General features: G+C 45.4%; 1 protein-coding gene across 2 annotated transcripts in view; it reads left to right on the top strand.

Moving 5' to 3' along the window:
- The first annotated feature begins 248 nt into the window (after positions 1–248).
- Positions 249–23,357, top strand: part of ACSF3 (acyl-CoA synthetase family member 3) — a 57,970-nt gene continuing 34,861 nt past the window's right edge. Inside the window, exons 1-4 of one of the 2 annotated variants that reach the window (XM_033156971.1) lie at positions 249–969; positions 13,772–13,926; positions 16,112–16,257; positions 20,560–20,672. In XM_033156971.1, the coding sequence (XP_033012862.1) occupies positions 895–969; positions 13,772–13,926; positions 16,112–16,257; positions 20,560–20,672 (489 nt within the window). In that variant the 5' untranslated portion in view covers positions 249–894. Of the gene's footprint in view, positions 970–2,156; positions 2,300–13,771; positions 13,927–16,111; positions 16,258–20,559; positions 20,673–23,357 lie in introns of those variants that run through there. The other variant, XM_033156972.1, reaches the window with a different exon arrangement.

Here is a 23,357-nt window from a genome sequence, read left to right as displayed (position 1 = left end):
TGTCTTTGCAGGGTGATACCATTGCCCTTCTTGTGTGTCTTAAATATCTAAGAGAGCCTGCTGGATCAGGCCAGTGGCCCATCTATTCCAGCACCCTGCTTTCACAGTGTCCAACTGAATACCCAATGGAAGCCCACAGGCAGGACTGAAGTGCAGCAGCTTTCTCCCTTCCCTATGGTCTTTTGAGCTGATCTTTTGGTCACGCTCTGCATATTGACTGAGTTTTTTGTTTCTTCCTCCAGCACCACAGCTAGCCAGGAGGCACCAGAGAAATGTTAGGCTCCTTGTTAATTTCAAAAGGGAGCTATCTGGCCAAATGTCTGGTTCGTGGCTTATGCCTTCCAGGCTGGGACTCCTCTGGCCTAAGGGCTGCTCACTGCATCTTTAAAAGGCCTGCATACTAGCAGGACACCTTGTCATGGACAGGTTGCTCCTGTCTTCACCAGAGCACTGGCCTTTGGAGATAAAATTGCCATTGTTGACCAACATGGAGAGCACTCCTACAAAGATCTGTACGCTCGAAGCCTCCATCTATCCCAGATGATCTGCAAGACTCTCGGGAACTCAGGCGGAGACTTGAAGGGTGACGGATTTCATTTTTGTGCCCCAATGATGCTTCCTATGTAACTGCACAGTGGGCTTCATGGATGAGTGGAGGCACAGCTGTGCCTCTTACAGAAAACACCCTGTGTCAGAATTGGAGTATTTCATCAAGGACTCTCAAAGTGCTCTCCTTGTTGTAGAGGAAGAGTATGTGGAGAAGATCACTCCTAGCGCTGAGAACTTGGGGTTCCTGTGCTTTCGCTTCCCAAATCTGGGAGATGTGGTTCAAAAGTGGATGTGTCCCTTCTCGAAGCCAGTTGTCCCATTTCAGAGTGGAAGGGCAGGGGTGCCATGATCATTTACACAAGTGGCACAACTGGGAGACCCAAAGGTGTCCTTAGCACCCATCAGAATGTCCAAGCTGTGGTGAGTTTATTCTTCACCTGCTCAATTGCGTCTCACTTAGGAACCTGTTTTGTTGTGGATGGGCTCAACTGGGGAACATGAGTATAGTAGGAAAAGAGAGAGGGTGCCTCTGAGTCTGTGTGGGTGATGTTTATTTATTTGTTGTTTCGTACAATTTATATACTGTTTGATTGTAAAAAACAACAAAAAAACCTCTGTTAATCACAGCCATCATCCCTGTATTTAGGATCAGGAGCAGAGCTCTAGACAGGTTTAAACAACCATCACTCTAATTTTTAAGACACTTCCCATACCTGCTGTATTTTCTTCCCCTGCAGAGCAGAGGTGACAGTTCCAGCTTGAGCATTTCTTCTCTACCCATTTGCATTGCTACAAGATGACTACAAAGGCATCTTGAAAAGTCTGTTTACTCTTTAGCTGTGGTATCACCCAAGGCAGAAAAAATCCATTAGTTCCCTGAGCAATAAAAAAAAAAAGTTAGAAGTTTGGAGTCTTGCGGACTGCTATGGCAGCACAAGGTTTCTCCCTGCGTGGATAAAAATGTACCTTTAGGAGGCAGAAACACACAGACCTTGTGGCTTGAGCACAATCAAAGAGTCTTGGAGCTCTTTTTCTCCAGACTGCTCCACAGTCTGTGGGTTTCTGTTGTTTACAGATCAAGTGTTAAGAAACACTTTTCTTTTCTTTCTCAGCAGTAATAATAGAAGAAGATAATACAAAAAACAATAGCAACTAAATTCTAACAGGGTTTTTTTTTAAAAAAAAAGCGCCAATCACATGCCTGCTTTTTCCTGTGGCTCATGGTAAAATGGCTGTTGTTGGCCCCCCTGACAAAGACCTGAACAAAGACTGCTGTAGAACAGGGCTCAAAGCAGACCAACCGCTGCAGTCTAAATCCAGCCAGTGTTTAGTCTAAATCGCTGTTTCCAGAGGTGATGGCACAGAGGTGGCAGGTTGAGGTACAGAAGGAGATGCTGTAGATGCCCTCTAAACGTTCGGCTGGATAAAACTGTATTTCTAACACACCTTAAAGGCGTCCTCTTCTGTTCTTTTCATGTCTCCCACTGACAGTAGTCTAAGCTCTGGGCCCCTCACTTTTGAAACAAATGGTGTGCATGCTTATTTGTAGCCTCTACTCCTATGCTGCCTGCCTGTTTGTTTGTTTAAATAGCCTTGCAGATACTGGGCTGGTTAACAATGGAGTGGACAAGGATGACATTATTCTGCATGTTCTGCCTTTGCATCATGTCCACGGGGTGGTCAACAACTGCTATGTCCCCTCTGGGTTGGCGCAACGTGCATCATGCTTCCTGAGTTCAGCGCAAAGGCGGTAAGTTGCCAGGGTTGCTGGGTGGGGGGCTGCCACCTGTCTGCTAACCTTTCAGATGAAGTGCGGCAGGAGACTGTGTGTTATAGTGAGGTTGGGGTTGGTCGGGGTAGGCTTGCTGTAAATAGGCTCTCACAGCAGTTACAATTCTTCCAGATGAGCAAAAAGGGAAGCCTTGTAAATTAAAATAAACAAGAGTGGGGAGCTTTTCTTTCAGACTGGAAGTGTGCAATGAATGATAAATATAAGAATTTTGTGGGAGGCTAAAGAAAATCTTAGTGGTCCCAGTATATTTGTGTCGTGACCTCAAAGGTGTAAAGATTGTGGTTTATTGGCCCAATGTGTTTTGAGTCCATTGTCTCTCTTCATTGGAGTAACTAATTTGACTTTACCAATGAATACCAAAAACATCTTCCCATCACATACCCATCACCTGAGCACCTTTTGAGGTTTCCTTTCTGCATCCCTTCATTGCTGCCCTCCCATCTTTCCTTTTCTGGTAGTTTTTGTAGTCTTCCTTCAGAATGATGTTGTTACGTTCATGCATGCGAAGCAGGTTCATGTCAAAACAGTGGCTGTATGGCTGCTGAGACCAACTGTCTCCCATCACTTCTATGACTTTCAGAGAGAGAAGGTGAAAATATCCATGCTCTTTTAATTGAAAAGCCCTGTAGTCTATGACAGAGCGCACACTTTCCATGCAGCAGATCCCGGGTTCAATCCCTGGCATCTCCAGGCAGTGCTGGGAGTGACTCTGGGAGTGATTGGTCAGAAACACTGGAGAACTGCCACTAGATGGTTCATTGGTCCGAGTCGTGCGACTCACTTTAAGGTAGATTCCTGTATTGTCATTCTTTTCCTCCCCTTTCTCCACTCCATTCTTTTAAGTAGTGATCTCTTACAAAGCCCTTTGCTTTACCATGTCCAGACTCTGCTGCCTTTCTTTGCAGCCTTCACCTTTCAATGGCTCTTGTTGCTCTGATCGGCTTGGGCCACGTGTCACGTGGTAAGTCCTAAAGGCTTCAGAGTTCTTGCTGCCCTAGGTAAGATTGGCTGGTTGTCTCTGGTACTTTGTATACAGCCACTGCTTTCTGGCTCTGAGGTGTTCTGCAAATGTTGATTCATTCATCCATGCTAAGACTAAGCAGTAGGTCTTTTCCTTTGCTCCTAATAGCTTAACCTTGCCTCACATATACCAGCCCAATTATTACATTTGAACTGGAAGGCGCAGTTAAGGGTGGCCATGATATACGGTATGCCCGGCTTCTTTAAGATACAGAGGATATGTAGTGCATCTGTGCCTCAGTTGTGGTTCTTCTTGACTGCTACTATCAAGCAAGCGCCAGCAGTGCTTTTTTTCAACACCTGCCCAAGACCATTCTGTTTACACAACCCTTTTCTGAAGTGCAGCTCTGGCATCAGTATTGTGTATCACTGCCAATGTTGATAAAGCTTTTTTTTTTTTTAATGGTGCTTTACGGATCTGTTTACATTCACCGCCAACATGCTTTTTTTCCCACTGCAGTATATAAGCCAATAAATAAATAAGCAAATGAGAGGAGTTTAGCAAAATGGAGATGCCCTTGGAATTTCAAAAGAATAAAGGGCTGCAAAGTCGAACTGCCCTTGCCAGCTCAGGACGGCAAGGAAGTTCAGCTAGCATCACTTCTGTGCCTGTGTTTTGCTTCCCTCTGGCTGGAAGTGCAGATATTGCAGCAATTGCCTCAAAGGGTAGTGTTCTTTTAGTGGTATGGTATAGTTTATTATCTACTGCTTTGGGGGCCGAAAGGCTCCCCAAAGCTAGGAACAGCATTAATAAACATTATGAAAGAAATATACACCAGAAATGTATATTTCCAGAGGAGAGACAAACAGTCTGGCTGATCTTCTGCTGGCATGGCCTTCCCATGCTTTTGACCATGTGCCCATTCTAGCCAGTGGCGATGGGAGGGGGAGGGGCATTAACAGGAAGGACACCCTGTACTGGTTCGCCTCTCTCACACCCAGAGACGGTGGTCCCTTTGTCACCCATTGCTGTGATGATGGAAAAACTGTGCCAGATGTTGAGATCATGGCTCTGCAAGAGGAGACAGGCTTTGATGCGCACTCTCCATCCCTGGAGACAGCGCCACAGTGGAGCAATGAAAAGCACGGCAGCAGCCCCTTCATCAGCGCTTGTGATGTGAGATGGTACTGAAAGAGATGAAGAGGCCTGAGCCTTTGGCGACGGCATTTACACCAAGGAGCCAAAACCCGCTTGGATATTTAGGAGAGGAAAGGGGGCCGTTTTCCTTAAAACGATCTGTCTGTCAGTTAGGAATCCAGTGCTTCTAGGAACAGTGAAAATGTCATTCCTGTTGTCTGAATCCCCAGCCAGAGCTACTGTTGTTGGGAAGAGGGGCATATGAACACCCTTCTTAAGTTATTAGCCAGGCCCCCCCCCCACACACCTGATGCCTTCTAAAGGTTCTGTTTTGGGTGCCGGAAGGATGAGAAATTTGACAGGCTTCAAAGGAGAGTTGCAAGGGTGATAAAATGTATGGGATCAAATCCTTTTAAGGATTGATTGGAGAACTTGGCAATATTAGGCAATAACCAGCAAGTACACCTGCCAGTGTCAGGACTGAGGATCTGTGGGAGGTTCAGCTGGTGACCAGGCTAGGGAAACAACTAATACTTTGGCCAAGCCAGACCCAGGAAATACTATCCTAGCCCAGGCAAAGTCCTACACTGAACTGAAGCTTTTATAGCCCTTCCTGTTGAGAAAGCCAATGGCCAGCCTGGTGGCAGACACCCCCTGGGCCAAGCCACGGATTTCTAGCCTATAGCCCTGGTGTTCATCACATGATGTAGCTGTGTACAGAGCTGTGGGTTTCCCCCTTCTAATCACAGGAACACCAGCTCCTCTAGGTGAGCCCCACTGAAATGTAATCTGCCTCCTTCTAACATGCAAACAGTTTTAGCAATGCCTGCCTGCCTGCAGTGTATTGCACAGACACTTGTTCTGGAACAGGTATGTGTGGGCAGGGGTCCAAGGAGAACATCAGGTGGCATTCAACCATAGGCCTACACAGAATAGACCCATTGAAGTTAATGGACATGACTAACTTAGGTTCATTCATTTCAGTGCGTCTCCTCTAAGTAGTTGAGTACCACCCAGTGTTTCTGAAGTAATCCCCCTTGTGTGTATGTGAATCCTGTGCTACTAGATACTGTTTGCCCCTTACACACTTGAGTTTTTCTGCATCTCCTTCCCAACATCTGCATGTTTGGCAGCCTGTGTTCTGGTGGGTGGAGAGAGGGAGTCCAAACTGATGTGTGCTGACCGGAGAGCTCAGTAGAGTCTGACAGCAAGGGCAAGAGAGGGCACAACTCAAGAAGGTTAAGCGATGCCCTCACTTGCCCTGCCTTGGCCCAAGAATGGCTGGCCAGGGACCAGCTGCCTGGCCTGTTCTCTTCCGCAGCTCTCTAGTGCAGTAAGGCCTTGGGAGGACTTTATGTGCCTTTTTATTTTTGTTTACTTTCCCCCCTGTTTCTCTATCCTTTTTGTGAGGGCCTCCCGAGGGAGCAGGAAAGTGGTTTGATTGACATGACAAAGGAGGTGCAGGAGGGTAAATCGGGCTTTCCTTGTGGAGTTAACACAAGCCGACTTTGAGTTCCAGTCTATTTTCACCAGCTGTTTACAAAGTGCCCTTTTGCTACTGAAATCGGCTCTCGGGAAAGCGGCACAGTTTCAGCGGCGGATTTCGCAGAAGGAGCCTGAGCTTTTCCTTCCGCCTTTTGTATTTCTGTTTCTTTGCACCTCGAGAGAGCAGTCAATTACAGGGTGATATAAAGAAACCCGAATGGCAGCTCAAACACTCAACACGCCGGATCAAAACAAAGCCGGGAACCTTTCCTCCAAAGCTACTGCTGCCTCCAGAATCAGCCTTGAGTAATACTGGCAAGGGTTCAGGAGAAACCGCAGCAGTGTGCCCAACCTTTCTAATCACTAACACTTCATTATGCGCAATAAATACTTTATTATTACAGTGTTTATTAGATTACTTAATTCACGACATGCCTTTACAGTTACACGTACATGTGGCAGCCTGGTTCGGTTGGTCTTTGTGACAATAGGCTCCTCGCAGGGTCAGCGCAGTGGTGTCCTTAGGTCACGAGTCACTGTACATCTTTCCCTGTGGCCATTCTGTGCATCCAAAGGAAACAGCAATAACACCCCAAGAGACGCTTGTAGTGGCTGCTTTCCTCCTCTTCTTTCAGAGAATTTGGCATTAGTGTTTAGGTGGGATCCCAGTGGAACTATGCCCTTGTGAGCAGAATATCAGAAAAGCTCAAAATCTCCTCTGGCTGGGGTGCTGCAAATCTCTTCTAAGCAAAAGTTTATTTGAAATCAAATAGAAGCAGCAACAGTGACAACGACAAGGCCGGAAGGGACCCTAGAAAGCAGGATATCTTGTATATGGGAACCTTCACAATATGATCATTCAGTACATCAGAATGTAAGAAGAGGCTGCTGGAGCCTTTCAAAATCCAGCATCCTCTTCAACGCAGTGGCCAGCCAGATGCCTATGGGAAGCCAGCAGCAGGAACTGAGCGCAACAACAATCTCTGCACCTGGTATCCAGAGGTTTACTTCCTCCAACAGATAAATCTGCTGCTAATGCACTATTATTGTGTCAATAATATGTTGCAGAATACACCTGTGGTAAAACATCAGACTGGAGGGGTCCTCTTCCTGGATTGGACCCTCCGGGTGTGAACACTGCTGGATGGTTGGTTGGGGCTTGCCGTCTTCCTTTCTGCACTTGTTCCAACAGCTTCCTTTGAGGTGCTCCAGTTCCTGTTCCTGAATCTCACCTCCTGATCCCTTATTCCTGGCCTTGCAGGACCTTGGTACAATGCTGGGATACGCCTGTGGGAAAGGCAGTAATCCCTACCATCCTTCACTTGCTCTCCCCACCCCCAGGGACTGCCCTACAGTCACTACAGGGAACCAGGTGTGCAAATTACTTAGCTCCTGCCTGTCCTCTCTATGGCTGAGAAAGGACCAGTTTGGGCTTCGAAGGCACCAGCTGTATGGACTGGATAATGGGTAAATGGAATCCCAGGGCATATTTCATGGCTGATAATAATAATAATAATTTATTATTTGTACCCCACCCATCCAGCTGGGTTTCCCCAGCCACTCTGGGCGGCTTCCAACAAAGATTAAAATACATTAAAATGTCACACATTAAAAACTTCCTAAACAGGGCTGCCTTCAGATGTTTTCTAAATGTCAGGTAGTTGTTTATCTCTTTGACATCTGATGGGAGGGCGTTCCACAGGGCGGGCGCCACTACCAAGAAGGCCCTCTGCCTGGTTCCCTGTAACCTCACTTCTCGCAGTGAGGGAACCGCCAGAAGGCCCTTGCAGCTGGACCTCAGTGTCCGGGCAGAATGATGGGGGTGGAGACGCTCCTTCAGGTATAACTGGTCCGAGGCCATTTAGGGCTTTAAAGGACAGCACCAACACTTTGAATTGTGCTCGGAAACGTACTGGGAGCCAATGTAGGTCTTTCAGGACCGGTGTTATATGGTCTCAGCGGCCGCTCCCAGTCACCAGTCTAGCTGCCGCATTCTGGATTAGTTGTAGTTTCCGAGTCACCTTCAAAGGTAGCCCCACATAGAGCGCATTGCAGTACTCCAAGCGGGAGATAACAGGGGCAAAACCCTGGCTCTAGGAAACAGGTTCTCTTTTATTAAGGAGGGGGTTTCCCAATCCTATATTTCCTAGAGAAAGTTGTTGGTGGTTTCATTCCTTCACTTTCTTTAAATCTCATTCTCTACCCTCTACCCTGCTATTCCATCTGAAAGGGGACACTGGCAAGAGCATAGAAGGGGCACATCACCATTGAACAGTTTATACTGGATGAGCATCCTTTTCACAATCCTCAGCTTGGGGAAGGGGTGAAAGAAAAAGTTATATCTTTTTCCCCCTTCTTGCCAGATCTGCCATTGTCCTCAGCATCTGTTGCAAAGTAATGCCTTTTGAAGTGTGAGGGGGGAGAAGGGAGATGCAGGAGGGAGGGAGATGATGAGAAGTAGAAGAAGAAGAAGAAAGGAAACTGGAGCCTGTCATATTTTGTTAGATTCCTGGGTCCTGGGGAAAGTGTTTGCTCCTTTCAGCATGCCCGCAGCGTAGCGAGGGTTTAAAAGCTGTAGCCTGGGATGCTCAGGGAACAGCAGAGCCTGCAGATGAATAAGTGATTAAAACAGAATCATGCAGAGCACACAAACAGTTGGAGGGTATCACAAACAGCAAGAGCTCAGGCCGCTTTTGGAAGAAGGGGGCTTTTGCTTCCCCCTCTGTGCTGAAAACCTCTTGCCCTAGCCGAGGAGTCAGTGAGACTCATGGGCAGGGGTGGTGAAAGAATTGCTAGGTTGCACCAGATCCTTGTTCACACCTATCTCAGCATTCTGCCTTCACAACAGCAGTCAGGTAGATTCCTGCAGGAAGCTCCCAAGCCAGCCATGGCAGGGTGGTATCCCTGCCCTGTCATTTGTACCTGGTATACAGTAGCAGCATGTCGGGATTTGATCAACCAGGCGGGGGAAGTCAGAACAGAAGTTGGCAACGACTGAACAGGCAGGTACAGTCCTTGTCGCCTATACTTAGCAATTCCTTTGTGGGTGGGAGCAGAGCCACCCGGCCCAATGGAGCAATCTCATATTCCCGCAAGGCAAGAGAGTATCGCGAGTGAGCATGCCATGCCTCATCTTTAAAAGCTGGGTGGGACGGACGGGAAAACTTGTTGGGATATCTGTGTTGCCCCCATCCATTTCTGAACTCCTTTTCCTGCACCTGAAATCCTGAATTGTGACTCCTGAGACCTGTATCTGCTGCTGAGCTTATACCGTTACTTTCCTGAATAAAGATCTCTTACTTACAAGTAAGAGCCTCTGTCTGCATGTGTTAGGCGGGAGCCAGGGCACCTGCCTTTGAGCCCAGCAGCTATGCGTTTGGCTATTATGACAAGAGAAATGAGGAACATCTGGCCCTCCAGACAACACTGGACTACAACTCCCATCAGCCCCAACCAGCATAGCCAGTGGTCAGTGATTATGGGAGTTGCAGAAGAAAACATCTACAGGTCCCCCATATCTGAATTAAGTAAACTTTGCTCTCCATGTATTCGCCAAAACCAGAGGTTGGGAACCTGCGGCCCTCCAGATGTTGGACTCCAACTACAATGGTCTCTGGCCATTTGCTGTGTTGTCTTGGGTGGGTATATGGCAGTCCAGCAACGCCTAGAGGGCAACAGGTTTCCCCACCCCTTATCTGAACCCTTTTAAAACCATTTGGGGTTAACTGCTCTTCTAACACCATATTGCAGTGAGTTCCATAAGTTTAAGTATACATTGGGTTAGAAGGGCCAAATGCTGAATCCAAGGCTGGATTCTTAAGGCATCTCTCCCCACCAAAATCCATTAGCAGAGAATGGCAATAAAGTCGAAACAAAATAGGAAATTCTTTCCAGTAGCACCTTAGAGACCAACTGAGTTTGTTCTTGGTATGAGCTTTCGTGTGCATGCACACTTCTTCAGACACTTCTTTGGTATCTGAAGAAGTGTGCATGCACACGAAAGCTCATACCAAGAACAAACTCAGTTGGTCTCTAAGGTGCTACTGGAAAGAATTTCCTATTTTGTTTCGACTATGGCAGACCAACACGGCTACCCACCTGTAACTGGCAATAAAGTGTTGTGTAGCAGTGGGATAAAGACAGCATTGGGTGACTCAAGGGTAGGGATGGGCAAATATGTCAGTTTTAGTTACTTGTTTCTCAATTTTAAGTTCAGTTCTTCACATTTCTACATTGGTCATGAAAATTGAGTTTGGGGCAAGTTGCCCCCCCCCCCTTCTGAACACATAAGGTGCAATTTTTCCTAATATACACATTTTTGCAAAGTAGTTTTCACTACCTGCATCTGTGTGTGTTATTTTCACCAATGTGTTCATTTGTACACAAACTTTACTCTGGCGTGTGCACTTTATATGCAGTACTTGGGTGGAGAGCTCCATTGCAGAATTTGGAAAAGTGCAAATTTCAAAGGATAAAAATGTGAATTTTTAGATGTGTACTGAATCAGATTTCTCCCCCCATCCCTGTTCAAGGAATCAAGTTCAAAAAGCAAATCTCTACACAAGTTTTATCCCACAAAGCAGAACACCACCAAGTAGCACTATTCAGTTGGACATATTTTGTCACGAAGATGCTCAGCTATCTGGATCAGACTGAAAGCTTTAGAGAAAGCTGGGGGTGGGTTGGGGTGTGGAGAGAAGCCTGGCAGCATTTTATTTATTTCTTTTCAGGCGATGTAACCAGCACCCTGTCAGTCAAGACGGGAACACAAAGCTGCCTTGGAGATCAAAAGAAAAGTAAAGGGATGATTTAACATGCATTAGAAGATTGTTACTTGTGAAAAGGCCCCTTTTCTCTTTTCTTGGTAACAACATGAATTGATACGCCAATTTGCATTTGGTTCACCAAAGAGGCCCTTGTGTATTGCGTATAGATACAGTTATCTGTTTAGGGAAGGGAGGTTGGGGTTCCATCTTCGGTTTTTGTTTTTATTTAATTGGAAATCTGATTTGAGAATTAGAAACAGTCCAAAGGGAAAGCTTGGGTGGGGGGCTGTTTAGATGAGAGAGCATGGGAGAAAAGATTGAATGGAAACCATGATATATTTCTCAGAAATTTCTGTATTAACTTGTGCTATTGTGCACCTGTGTGTGTTTGTACCAGGGATCAAATCTTTTTTTAAAAAATATATATATATTATTAAGGTGATTTCAGTTAAAAGAAATAAAGTGATACAGGAAAAAAGGGAAAGTTAGAGGGAAGGAAAACAACAACAACGATATGTATAAAAGTGAAAATATGCACACACAAAAAGCAATATATGATATTCCCATACATTCATGTATAAATTGGTATAGTGTTATTGTCCTAGTGCTTATGTAAATGTTAATAGCCTATTGCATTTTGTATAAACTCATTCCAAATGTTATAGTATTTATCTATACAGAGTCTACGCCTGTAATCAGTCCGTTCATAAATTGCTAGTGATGTCATATCGTCAATCCATTGATTGAAGGGTATCATATCTTTATTTTTCCAATTCCTCAATATCAATCTCTTGGCCACCATTAGGGCACAGGAAATCCATTTCCATTTTCCTGTTGATAATTTCCATACTGCAGGTATATAGTTCAATAAAATATTCTCCACGGAAAGCTTTAACTTTTTCTGCAGTCATAGTTACACAGTCCAGCACTTTCTCCCAAAACTTGTTAAGTAAAGAACACTGTACAAGTATGTGTTTCAGAGAGGCATTGTCTAAGCCACATCTCCAACACTGAGATTTCTTAGCTAACGCTTTTTAATACACCCGTAAAGGAGTCCAATAAACTCTAAATATTATTTTCTGTTGTATTAGTCTTAATTTAAATCTAATGACACCTTAGGTATTGAAGCTAATACATTCCCCCACTATCTGGGTAATAATGAAAGTTCCAATTCTTTATTCCAGTCATCTCTTGCAGTCTGCATATTGAACTTGTGTATTGTTAATAGATATCTATAGAAAGTAATTTGCTGGCTTTTTATTTTTGAATTGAGTTGTCCAATTGCTCCAATATCTCAGGTATCTGGAAGCTGAAAGAGCTGATGGCCCAAACACACTTGTAGATGTTGTAATTGAAGATATTGCCATTGGGCTGCATCTGATAGATGATATTTTTGTCTTAAAATAGCAAAAGTTTAAAATTAATCTCCCCCATCTATCAGTTGGTCCAATGTCGATACACCTGCTTCCATCCAATTTTCCATATCACCATCTTTTTTGCAATTGTTAGTATGGGGTTTCCCCACAAAGTAAGTTTAGCATGGGGGAATGGATCAAATTTGTTTTTATTAATCAATATATTCCATTTTTTCTAAGTGATTTAATTGTTTCCAGAGTCACCTGGGATTTCATATATTTTGATCCTAGGATTGTTCAACCAACCAAAGGTGCTATGTATACAGCCAATCAGTGCTTTAGTTTTTGATCGTTTTGGAAGTCGAACGGACTTCCGGAACGGATTCTTTTCGACTTCCAAGGTACGACTGTATTCACAGAACCCCTGTGGTTCTCAGAAGGGGTGGCGAGCCTTGTGGACCTGCAGCTAGTTTCTTCATGGCCACTTCCTTCCAGGCATCATAAGGAAGGTCTCCCTCCTCAGATGCCTCTGAATGCCAGTTGCTAGGAGCCACAAGTGGGAAGAGAGCTGTAGCGCTTGGGTCCTGCTTTCAGACTTACCATAAGGATGTGGTTTGCCACTGTGAGAACAGGGTGATGGACTAGATGGGCCGTTAACCTGACCCAGAAGACTCTTCTTTTGTTCAGAGCACCCTCTAGATGTGGGAGTCATCTTTCTTGGATGGCATTTCTGTGGCTTAAAGAGCTGATGGACAGAGCTGGCATCAGAAGAAAGGAATTTGGTTTAGGAAAGAGAGTGGCTTGATCACCTTCAGTCATATCACGCCTTCCTTCCCTGTTGCATGCACCTCTTTGTGCCTGAGCATGCTGAGCTGGCGGGGGGGGGGGAGCGCATGGTGTCATGAATTGTTAGAGAATACATTTGTCAGCAGTGGGGCAGGAACCAGGAAGAAGGGGAGGAGGCGGAAGGTTACCATAACAGAACAGGCAAGGTCCGTCTCGTTATTTATTTATGGGGTTTCTCCCTCTTGCTTGGCAGCACTGAGGGAGACGAGCAACAGCATTGGGGGCACACTAGCCAAGGTTAAATATTCATTTCACGACTTGGCCTCCCGATGCTCTCGAGGCTGGCTGCTCAGTCAAGCCCAAAGACCCCAGAGTCAGCTTAGCCAGATGTGGGAGTCTGACCCACTTTGTGCCTGTTGTGGGGCACTGCAGGTGAGCAAGATGTTTATCTTCCCCTTTTTGGATGTGAAGTGGCTATTTGTTGTTATCTGAGTTTGATCCCCAAAGAGCTTAGGTATGGCTGATCAGGTTCTCTCAGTGCAACTCACTCTGCTTCTGCCTGCTCCTTTTGAGTCCTCTCAGCTACAGGGACGTGGAAAAAGGTTTCCTAACAGGCTGATACCCTATGGTGCCAGTGCTTCGTGTGTGCCCTGGCTTCCAGTGCATTTCCAGACCCAATTCAAAATGCCATTTAAAAAAAATAATATTTTATTAGATTTTCTTCCAACCACACAAAAGTGAAAATCACCATAACCGAAACAATAATAACAAACACACACACAACTATATGCCAATTTTAACCTTGAAAGCTCCAAATGACCTGGGGCAGGATTCCCACACATTCAACCGGGATAAAGGAGACAGAGAGACCCTTGCAGGAAGCATTGTTTAGCTTTGTAGGGTTGCCTTTTCAAGTGGCTTTTCTTTGTCCTTGTTCCAGGTCTGGGAGGCATTTCTGAAACCCCAAGCTCCCCGGGTGAATGTCTTCATGGCAGTGCCCACCATTTATGCCAAGCTGACGGAGCATTATGACAAGCATTTCCGACAGCCTCACGTCCAAGATTTCATTCATGCTGTCTGCCGGGAAAATATCAGGTAGGTGGTCCTACCTGAGCCAAAGCCACAGCCGTGTTTTCCGCTCCCTCTCCCTCTTCCCTGGACTTGAATTTAGTTGCATAATGGTAACTTTTTATCCCTTCCTAGTTACCCACCCTATCCCAGAAATGGGCTAATTTATTCTGTATTGGGAGGCTGGTACTGGTTTGTTGCAATTGAAAGGAAGGCACTCTGCATGTGCTTAAGGTCACCTCCAACCCCTCTGAATGCACAGAGGACAATCTGCATCAACACATGCTCAAATCCCAGATCTGGTGCTGATGGGTTCTGCCTTGAATTAAGCATGTAGTCCATTCCTTCAGTTTAGCAAAGGCACACTACCTTTGCTGGAGGTTGAGCAAAGGCACACTACCTTTGCTGGAGGTTGGGTGATTTCCACATCATGGGCAAGGGATCAGTTCCAACAGCAGGCAGATCATCTTGATTTCAAGTTGGAAAAAAGGGTAAAATCATGGGAGGGAGACGTGTTGATTAGCAGACTCCTTTCTTTTTCTCATTTTTTCCAATCTTAAAATTCAGTTCTCCACATCTCTTTTTCAATTTGTGATTATTTTTTTTAAAAAAATGCATCATTATGAACATTTATCAGCGTTTTAGTAAGAATTTCTCATAATGTACACATTTCTATGCAATGCACATTTTTGCAATGCTGTTTTCCCAAAATAATGCTATTTTCACTAATATATGGGGTTTTATGGGCACTTTACCCCAGTATATACACTTTTGTACACATTACATGGCTGGAGAACTGCATTGCAAAATGGGGAAAAATGCAAATGTTTCAGTTCTCACATATTGTTTAGGAAAGGGTGTATTAGGTAGATTTGCCTTTAAATGTGAACTAATTAAAATTCTTCCATGGCCCCTGCCAGGCCCTTTCTGAGAGTTGTGGGAAAGGGTAGTCCAGGGACCTATGCAGCTGCTGTGCAGATTGCAGAATCTGATTTCCTAGATTTCAATGGGCACTTCTTTTGCCCCCCACTCTGAAGCTCTCCAAGGAGGTTTGCAGTTGTGCAGTGAATTAAACTGCCCACCACAGATGATTTCCTTCTTTCAGAAGGAGGCTTTCAGAAGGCTGAACCAGGCACCTGGCAGGGGATACTTCAGGGACAGGATATGCTGCTTCTGGGCGGATGTTGAGCTACATGGTCACCTTCCAATCTGGTGGTGCTGAGCCTATGATTCCGTACAGCTTGCCCTCCGAGAGACAAGAGCCAGGGATCCAGCTTATTCTCCAGGCTAACCTCCTACTATCTTGTTAAAAACCATCTGTCATGTCTCTGCTCTCGGTTTGGGTTCCAAGATGTAGATGCAAAGCCCTTTTTCTGTTCTGGCAGGTGCCCAACCCTCATCGCGCTGTCACCACTTTGCAGCAGCAAATGCCGCCCTGTTTGCTTCTCTGCTTGTGGGGCGATTGCCAAGGAACGTCTTGCTCCAGGGCAATACTGGCCCAAGAGAGTAGCCTGTCCAGTATGTTTTGCTTTCCTGGTGGCTGTCTCATGTAGGTGTTTTTTCTCAGTTACATTTTGTCCGGAGGCTGTTTTCCTGTGCTCGCGGGGGACCAAGCACTTCTTGCAACCTGTATTGCCTTTGTAGGAAACCAGGTCCATTACTTAGTTACGCAGTTTTGGGGGAAGGGCCCAAAGAGGCAAACATGGACATTCTAATCTGTAGGCCGAGATTCACATTTAAAACGTTAATATCACAGAATGCAAGCCACCTGATTTCCCATCCAGATCACCGCAGATCAATTCTTCAATTAACCTGTAGCCCACCACAGATCACTCCAGATCAGTTTCTCTTCCATTCATTTACCCCAACTTAATTTCCCAACAGATCCTACTCCAAATCAATTCAATTCCTTTTCAATTACCCTCATTCATTATTTCTACCAAAGTCATCTTAAATTATTATTTTTCTCACCACCCCCAGTTAATATCCTACTCGATTACCTACCCAGACATGTCCATCCTGTCTGAATCTATCCTAAGGTGTAAGGGGGTGGTGGCATGATGCTGTGTTCCGCTTTTCTAGGTAGTGCTGCTGAAAGCAGAATCCGGCAGGCCCCTGCACTTGGTTCTAAATAGATATTGAACAGCTGTAGCAATAAGCCTGCTCTGCAGTTGTTAAGCAACTTAACTCTCGCTGGCATCCCTCCTTGCAGACTGATGGTGTCAGGGTCTGCAGCCCTCCCAGTCCCTATCCTGGAGAGGTGGAAGAGCATCACTGGGCACACGCTGTTGGAGAGATACGGGATGACGGAAGTTGGGATGGCGCTTTCAAACCCGCTCCATGGCCCTCGTATCCCAGGTAAGAATCTAGCAAGGGCTGCAAGCTGTCCTACAATGATTAAAGTGCTTTAGGTGCTGTATGTTTGCAGAAAAAGGGGGAGGTGCTTTCAGATCAGGACTGTACTAAGGGTCTGTTTTGGCAGGTAAACCCTCACCCCTTTAAATCCACAAGTAAGGCTGCTACTGTTAAAATGTGTATATCAGGACTGGGAAAGCCTGTGGCTCACCTGATGTTGTTGGACTCCAGCTCACATAATCCAACAGGAGTTGGAGTCCAACAACATTGGAGGAGCATAGGTTTCCCATCCTTGCAGTAGATGAACAGGCAAGAGACAGAGACTAATTTTCCTCTTGCTCTTCTGTGAACTGAAAAACCTCAAATGCTGCAGCCCAGGCCAGCAAAACTCTCATCCTCAAACACATCTTCAGCTGATGTGTGCGGATATTGCTCCCCGGAGACTCTTTCAGCCACTGTGTCGTAGCAGACCCAAAGAACAGGGTTTCTTTAGAACTGCCCAGCAGAGGTGGCGAAAGGCAGCATCCTGGGCCCTGTGACTGCAGCTTTTCAGACTTAAGGTGTTAAGCAGCAGTGGCATGATCAAAGTGCTCCAGCGCCATGACGCTCTTCCAGCGCTGTCTTCAGTAGTAGGATGCATGCCAAGAATCTCCCTAGAGACAAAGATGAAAAAGGAGCGAGATGCTGAGGTTGACACAACACAGACAAAAGAGAATAATTAGAACAACCAAAAGCTTCAGGACTGGACAGCTGGCACTGCGGGGTATGGAGTCATCAGGCAGCATGAGAAAACGTATTGCCAAGTCAGTTCCCAGGGAGCCTCACCATGGGGGCAAACCTGCACAAGGCCGGACTTCTGAACTCCGTATTAAAAGAACAATTCCAGTGAGTCTCTGTTTGGAAGGAGCATGAGCAGATAGAGGAGGCACTCAAGGAAACCTGTGGCCTGTGCCCTTGGATAACCTCTCTAAGGAACCTGGCTGGCAACTGGGTGCCCAGATGTGTACAGGGTGTCTCATTCATTCCAAAGGCAGGTACAGCTCTGCACATGCAAAGGAATGTTCCCCACAGATCTGCTTTCTCTGTTGGAATGACAAGGGAAGCTGTTGTGTGCAGGCAGATCTGCCTGTGTCTTCTGCTGCCAGGACTCCTACTCCTACTCCTGCCCAGTTTTTCACATGTAATATACGTGTGCAATATATTTTTCATCCTGAGTTTATTTTTGAGCGCTGGCAAAATAGGGGGGGGGTTCCCCTCTCCTCCTGCCGTCTTTGCAATTTGCAGAGGCATTTACGCCCCAGCCACCCTCCCCACTGCCTCCCAGTTGTCTCCTTTCCACCCTCCACCCCTAGCTCCAGGGACCATGTCCTGTCATCTGTAGAGCCCTGACACTTCTGTTCTCAAGGTTCTGAGATCTAAAAGTATAGGAGAGGTTCTGTCCGAAAGAAGAGGAGGTGAAAGATTTGGAGATAAGCGCTTTGCTCGTACATGGTTAAAACCCTGCTTAAAATGCTTCTGTTTTCTGCAGTGTGCACACACTCTTTCTCTCTCTCCTCCTCCTCCTCCTCCTCCTCCTCCTCCTCCGCCTCCTCCGCCGTCTTCTTCTCTCTCTCTCTCGTATCCCCCTGGTGTTGTTACTGTGAAGGGAGATGAATAATTCATGGCCAGCGAATGCCTCACTGGGCCTAATCACCACTTTAATTGGAGGTTTAGATCAGAGGCGGCTAATAGCTCCTACAGCGGGGACTCCATAGATTGTTGACAGGGAGAGTGCTGAGAGCCTTATCGTTGGCCTGTTTCAATTCTCCGAGGACACCACCACACATAACAGCATCCAGGTCCCCTGATACCAAAGGACACAGACCGCAGGGCCAATTAAATTTATCAGGGAAGAGCTGACAACTAACTTAAACAGGGGTGGGGGGAGAACTGGTGGAGGGCTAATAGGGTTGCTCCCTTCTCTGACGGCTGCCTGTCTTGGGTTGCCGGGGCTGATGCTTAGCTTGGCAGGCAGCTTGCCAAAGGTCCAGGAGCTCACAAACTAAAAGGGGACAGGCACAGAGACCTCTCCCCTGGTTATATGGCGATATTCCGGGCAAGAATCAGAAGAGGCCAAGGCTGCTTTAAAAAACAAACAAACAAAACATCTCTCCATCTGCATAGGATTGAATCTTCCTTTCTCTTCTTCCACTCCCACCCCCTGGCCATCTTTGCCTGGCATCACCGGGGAGCCGAATTGGACCCTCTGTTACCCGTACAGACTTAATTTTTATATGTCACTCGGCCCCGAGGAGCGCAAGTCATTGTCTTTGCACGAAGACTTTAATTGCACTGTCGTGCTGGTATCGCTATAATTAACGTTGTCAGCGTTTCCCAGCCTTTTATAGACCTCTGCTTTCAAAGGTTTGTCATTTTGGGTTGGGAGGAGAGAGGAAAAAAATAGACCCTTTCTGGAAAGAGTGTGATAAGTCATCTCTCGGTAGCTTTTTCTTTTTAAAATATATCTATACATTGGGTTTATTTTGGCAATATAGGGACTGAATTAAAGTATGGGAGACTTACGGTTGGTTTTCCTCTGCACGGGAGGGGGGGTTGTTGCATAGTCTGAGTACAGAGACCTCCCTATCTTTGCAATAATTAAATTGCTGTCATGTCTTCAGAGCACATGCAGTGGTTGTGAATCAGGCACACGTGTACAGCTCACTCAGGAAGATGCACCATATATTGTTTCCATCTTTTGTAAATTGGTGTTGGAGGAATCTCTGTCAAAACACTGCAGTGCCTTCAGGTCCTGAAGTGCGGGGGGCTGGAGTCCTTTCATTTCTGATCGATGAAGCAGTGCTTCAAAGCCAATTGTCAATAGCCAGCACTCTCCACTCCAGGGATGTTGGAGCTCATATTCTACCAGTTAGTTTCCGGGCTCAATACAGAGTGCTGGTTTGGGCCTTTAAAGTAGGGCCACCATACGTCCGGATCTTCCCTGACATTGCCAGGATTTCAAAGGTGGAATTGACGTCCGGGGGGAGGGGAATTCTGAAAGGCAGCGCTTTGTCCTGGATCTTAGGCAAGTTAATAGAAAAATCACTCAACAATTTTGGGGGTTCTTAAAAACATGGCAGCCCTATTTAAAGCCCTATGCAGCTCAGAATACAGTACCTCAAGGACTGCCTCTCCACATGTGAACCAGCCCACACCCTTCATTAGAGGGGCCCCATCTGTGTGCCCCCCTCAAGGGGGGTGCGAAGGATGGCCACCGGATCAGACCTTTTCAGTAGTATGTCCCCTCTCCTCCCCCTGTAGAATGCTTTCCCTAGGAAGACACACCTGGCACCATCCCTGCCAGTCTTTTGACACCTTTTGGTATACTCAGGCCTTTGCCTGCTATGCTGGTGGTCACTTTTTAGTGAGGTGGGTAGGACTTGTCCTTATTATTATATTACTGGGTGGGAATTTGATTTTTTTGGTGTGTTGTTGATCATTTTCAGATTTTTAAATTGCTTTTGTGTGTTGCATTTCATCTTAGCAAGTTGCTTTGAGACTCTTTCTTTTGTATAAGGCAACTGATAAATGTTGGCATAATAATGATAATAATTCTGCTGGGCCCCTTCTAGTATGCAGTATCCTTGGTCCTTAGCTGCCTCTGCCTCTTGCTTGGTGCTCTCCCCTGTCACGTCAGGGCTTTTGTGTCTCCATTGCATCCTCCCTCATGGTATTGATGCAAGCTGGCGTACTACTCAAGGCCCTCTCCTCTGGCATCAGGGCTATCCTGCCTCTTCTCTGCATTGCATGAATTCCAGGTGAAATGAGAAGTGTGTGGCCTTTCTTCTGCTGCTGTGCCTTTACCCTCTTGACTTTCCCAGCTCCAGCAGGGTTTCTCTGCACAGTTTGGGGCCCTCTTCAGCTTGCCTGCCCCTTTGTAACTGGACCTGTGCCCTGGACCCAGGGCTGTGCTGCTGTACTACTTCCCAAATTCTGTGCCAAGATAGCTACGCTGTGCCATCTGATTCAAATTAAAAAACCAAACTGGGCAAAAGCTGTTCAATTTTTCTTTAATAGTAATCACTTAGTATTATATTGTGTGTGTGTGTGTGTGTGTGTGTGTGTGTGTGTGAGCTTTTATGGAAAGCCACAGTTGAGAGAAGTCCGAAAATGGATTTCCACTGGAACAAGGAAATGTTCTACAAATGTCCTGATCTAAATAACTCACATTTTGACCCATTGCTGTTAGCGGTTGGTGCTGGGCTTGGTGTCTGTCCAATTGCTCTATCCACCAGCTTTCAACTTCCTCTTTCTTTTTTCCCCTAGGGTCGGTGGGGATTCCACTGCCCGGAGTGCAAGTGCGCATAGCCTCGGAAAGCTCGCAAAAGGAAGGCCCTGCCTACACCATCCATGCTGAGGGCGATGAGAATGGCACAAAGGTATTAATAAACTTGTGCAGAGGACAGGAAGGGCAAAGAGGTTAGGAAAGGGTTATTTTCTCCTGTCTGCTTTGGTCCCCTTGCCAGGAGGAGTGAAGTATCACTGAGGCTTCTTTGGGGGCAGTTGGTGTTTTCTTCTTTTTGTTAGGTGGAGAAGCGAACTCAGCTTAAGTTTCTGAGTAGAACTAGGCCCCCTGAATGCATGTTGTGAATACTGGAAAGGGGCCAGAGCTGAAAGCCAGAGCACCTGCTTTGCATGCAGAAAGCCTCCAGTTCCGTTCCTGGTATCTCCAGTTAAAAAGTGGGTCAAGCAGGAGGTGATGGGAAAGGTTTATCTGCCTGAAACCCTACAGAGCCACAGCCAGTTGGAGCTGACAGTACTCTGCTAGAAGGCGGATTTCTCTGTTCTTACTATAATACCGATTCAAATGGTGAACCTCCAAAACGTGGTTTCTTGATTCAGCCCAACCTGAACAAATGCCAGCACATTCAGAAGACTAACTGAGCACTCTAGCATCTACTGGGAAAGTTAACTCAAAGGAGCTTGGCCATGAAATAAATGGTTGCATAAATCACTGGCATGCTCATCTCTATCTATCTATCTATCTATCTCTATTTATCTAATATAAATATAAACACTTTTCTTGTAAAGAAAACCATACATGGCAGAACAAATTTCTACAAATTTAGCCAATGATTTTAATATTTTATCTCTTTTGCAAGAAGGCAGTTTAGTCAATCATGCATTTCTCCAGGTCCACTTGTGCTGGAGGTTGTGCTCTGGGTGATTTCCAGACAGAAACAGTGCTCATTCTAGCTGACATTAACAGGCCGCCCTTTCCTCGCTTCACTGCTGCTCCCCTTCCTAAACACGTCAATTTTATTTTTTTGCATTTTCTTTTTTAAAGGCTGGAACCAAAATAAGTTCTGCAAAGTGGAAAAGTTCAAAGTTTTTCTCTTTGAAAAAGTTGGGGTTCCTGGTTGTGGAATTCGCACTCTCTCCCCTTTCATTCTGCCCCTGTCAGCCACATCCACAAGAGGGTGTTATCACTAATGCAGCAACTTTATAATAGCAAGAGCAGCATCCCAGATGATGATTTTAAATAGTGGTTGGGCTCATATGGTAGAAGGTGATCCTTCAAAGATGTTATGAATGACCAGTTGTTGCTTAGAATACTTCCTTCCTCCACCTGAGGTTTTCTCTTTATAACTCTAATGTTTGGACGTGGTCTAACTTACTTGAGTGTTTACTTCCGTAATTCCTGTCTCCAGTTTATGAGATCCATAATTAAACCTTACTCTTGAAAGAGAGATAGAGATAGAAAGTTTAACCCACAGGATTAAATTCGATGGACAAGATTCTTGCAGTCATGTCAGAAAGTCACACTTGGAAGTCCGAGAGCCGTGCGATAGTGTGCCAAAAGAGCTGATGTCATTTGCAAAGCTAGTTTCTGGCGCAGCCCAAAGATCAATAAGCTACTTAGCGGGAAGTTTGCTGGCGCTGCCTCTCCTTTCTCCCACTTTGCTTCATTAGAGAAACCTCACTCTGAACCTCGGCACCATCCACAGTTTCCGATTTGGCTTCAGAGGTTCTTTGGCTTCAGTTGATTATTAACCTCCATCCCATACTTTTGCCCTTGATATATGCTTGAAGGAGGGCAAGGATCAGCATCAAGCCCCACTGTGCTGTTGCTAATCATTCCTTTTAAAAGTATATTTTATGTGATATTATATATTATTGCGATTTAGTGCCTTTATAATACAAGTAAGAAAGCTATAATGTACAAATTTCCAGAGCAGTAGCTGCATTAGTGTCTTGTAGCAAAAACACTCAGAGCTTTGTGGCATCTTTAAGATGACTATCTTTAACTCTTGAGAATGGTTCCCTGCCTCACTGAAGGTGTTAATATAATCATTTCAGCAATTATCACTGCTGTTGTAAAAGGTTACAAGTGTGCCTGTTTAACAGATATTTAAGCTTTAATTATCACTGGCTGTAATTTTTGCATCTCATTGCCATTCAGCTCCTGCCCTACCGTTTTCTCCTTTGTATACCTGCCAACTAAGATGTCATTTCATGTCTCTGACAAAGTGGTCTTGAGTCCACAAAACCTTATGCTGTAATAAATTTGTCAGCTTTTAAGGTGCCCAAGACTCTTTTGATTATAATACAGAAGCAGTGGGTAATAACTATTAGCCTGGAACCTGGTTTTTCCTCACACATATATATATTATATAAAGCATGGTTATTTAAAATGGTTTTATTCTGTATATTAAGGATGCCTGAACTGGTGGTGACTAGCCAGGGAAACAGCTCTTGGAGTCATGGAGATATGAAAATGTTGGCTCCGTGTCAAGCAATTGAAAGTAGAAAAGGGCAACCATCATTAATAATAATAATAATAATAATAATAATAATAATAATAATAATAATTTTTATTTATACCCCGCCCTTCCCAGCCAAGATGCTCAAGGGGATGGAGCAGCTCCCCTATGAGGAATATTTGGGACTTCTTAGTTTAGAGAAAAGGTGAATAGGAGGAAATTACGCATGGCATGGAGAAAATGGACAGAGAAAACTTTTTCTCCCTCTCTCATAACAGTAAAATTCATAGACACCCAGTGAAGCAAAATGTTGGAAGATTCAGGACAGACAAAAGAAAGTACTTTACGCAATATATAGTC

This window comes from Lacerta agilis, chromosome 8 (assembly GCF_009819535.1).
Source record: "Lacerta agilis isolate rLacAgi1 chromosome 8, rLacAgi1.pri, whole genome shotgun sequence".
In the NCBI taxonomy this organism is placed as follows: Eukaryota; Metazoa; Chordata; class Lepidosauria; order Squamata; family Lacertidae; genus Lacerta; species Lacerta agilis.
The sequence above is the reverse complement of the archived record's forward strand: the minus strand, read 5'-3'. Positions and strand labels throughout refer to the sequence as shown.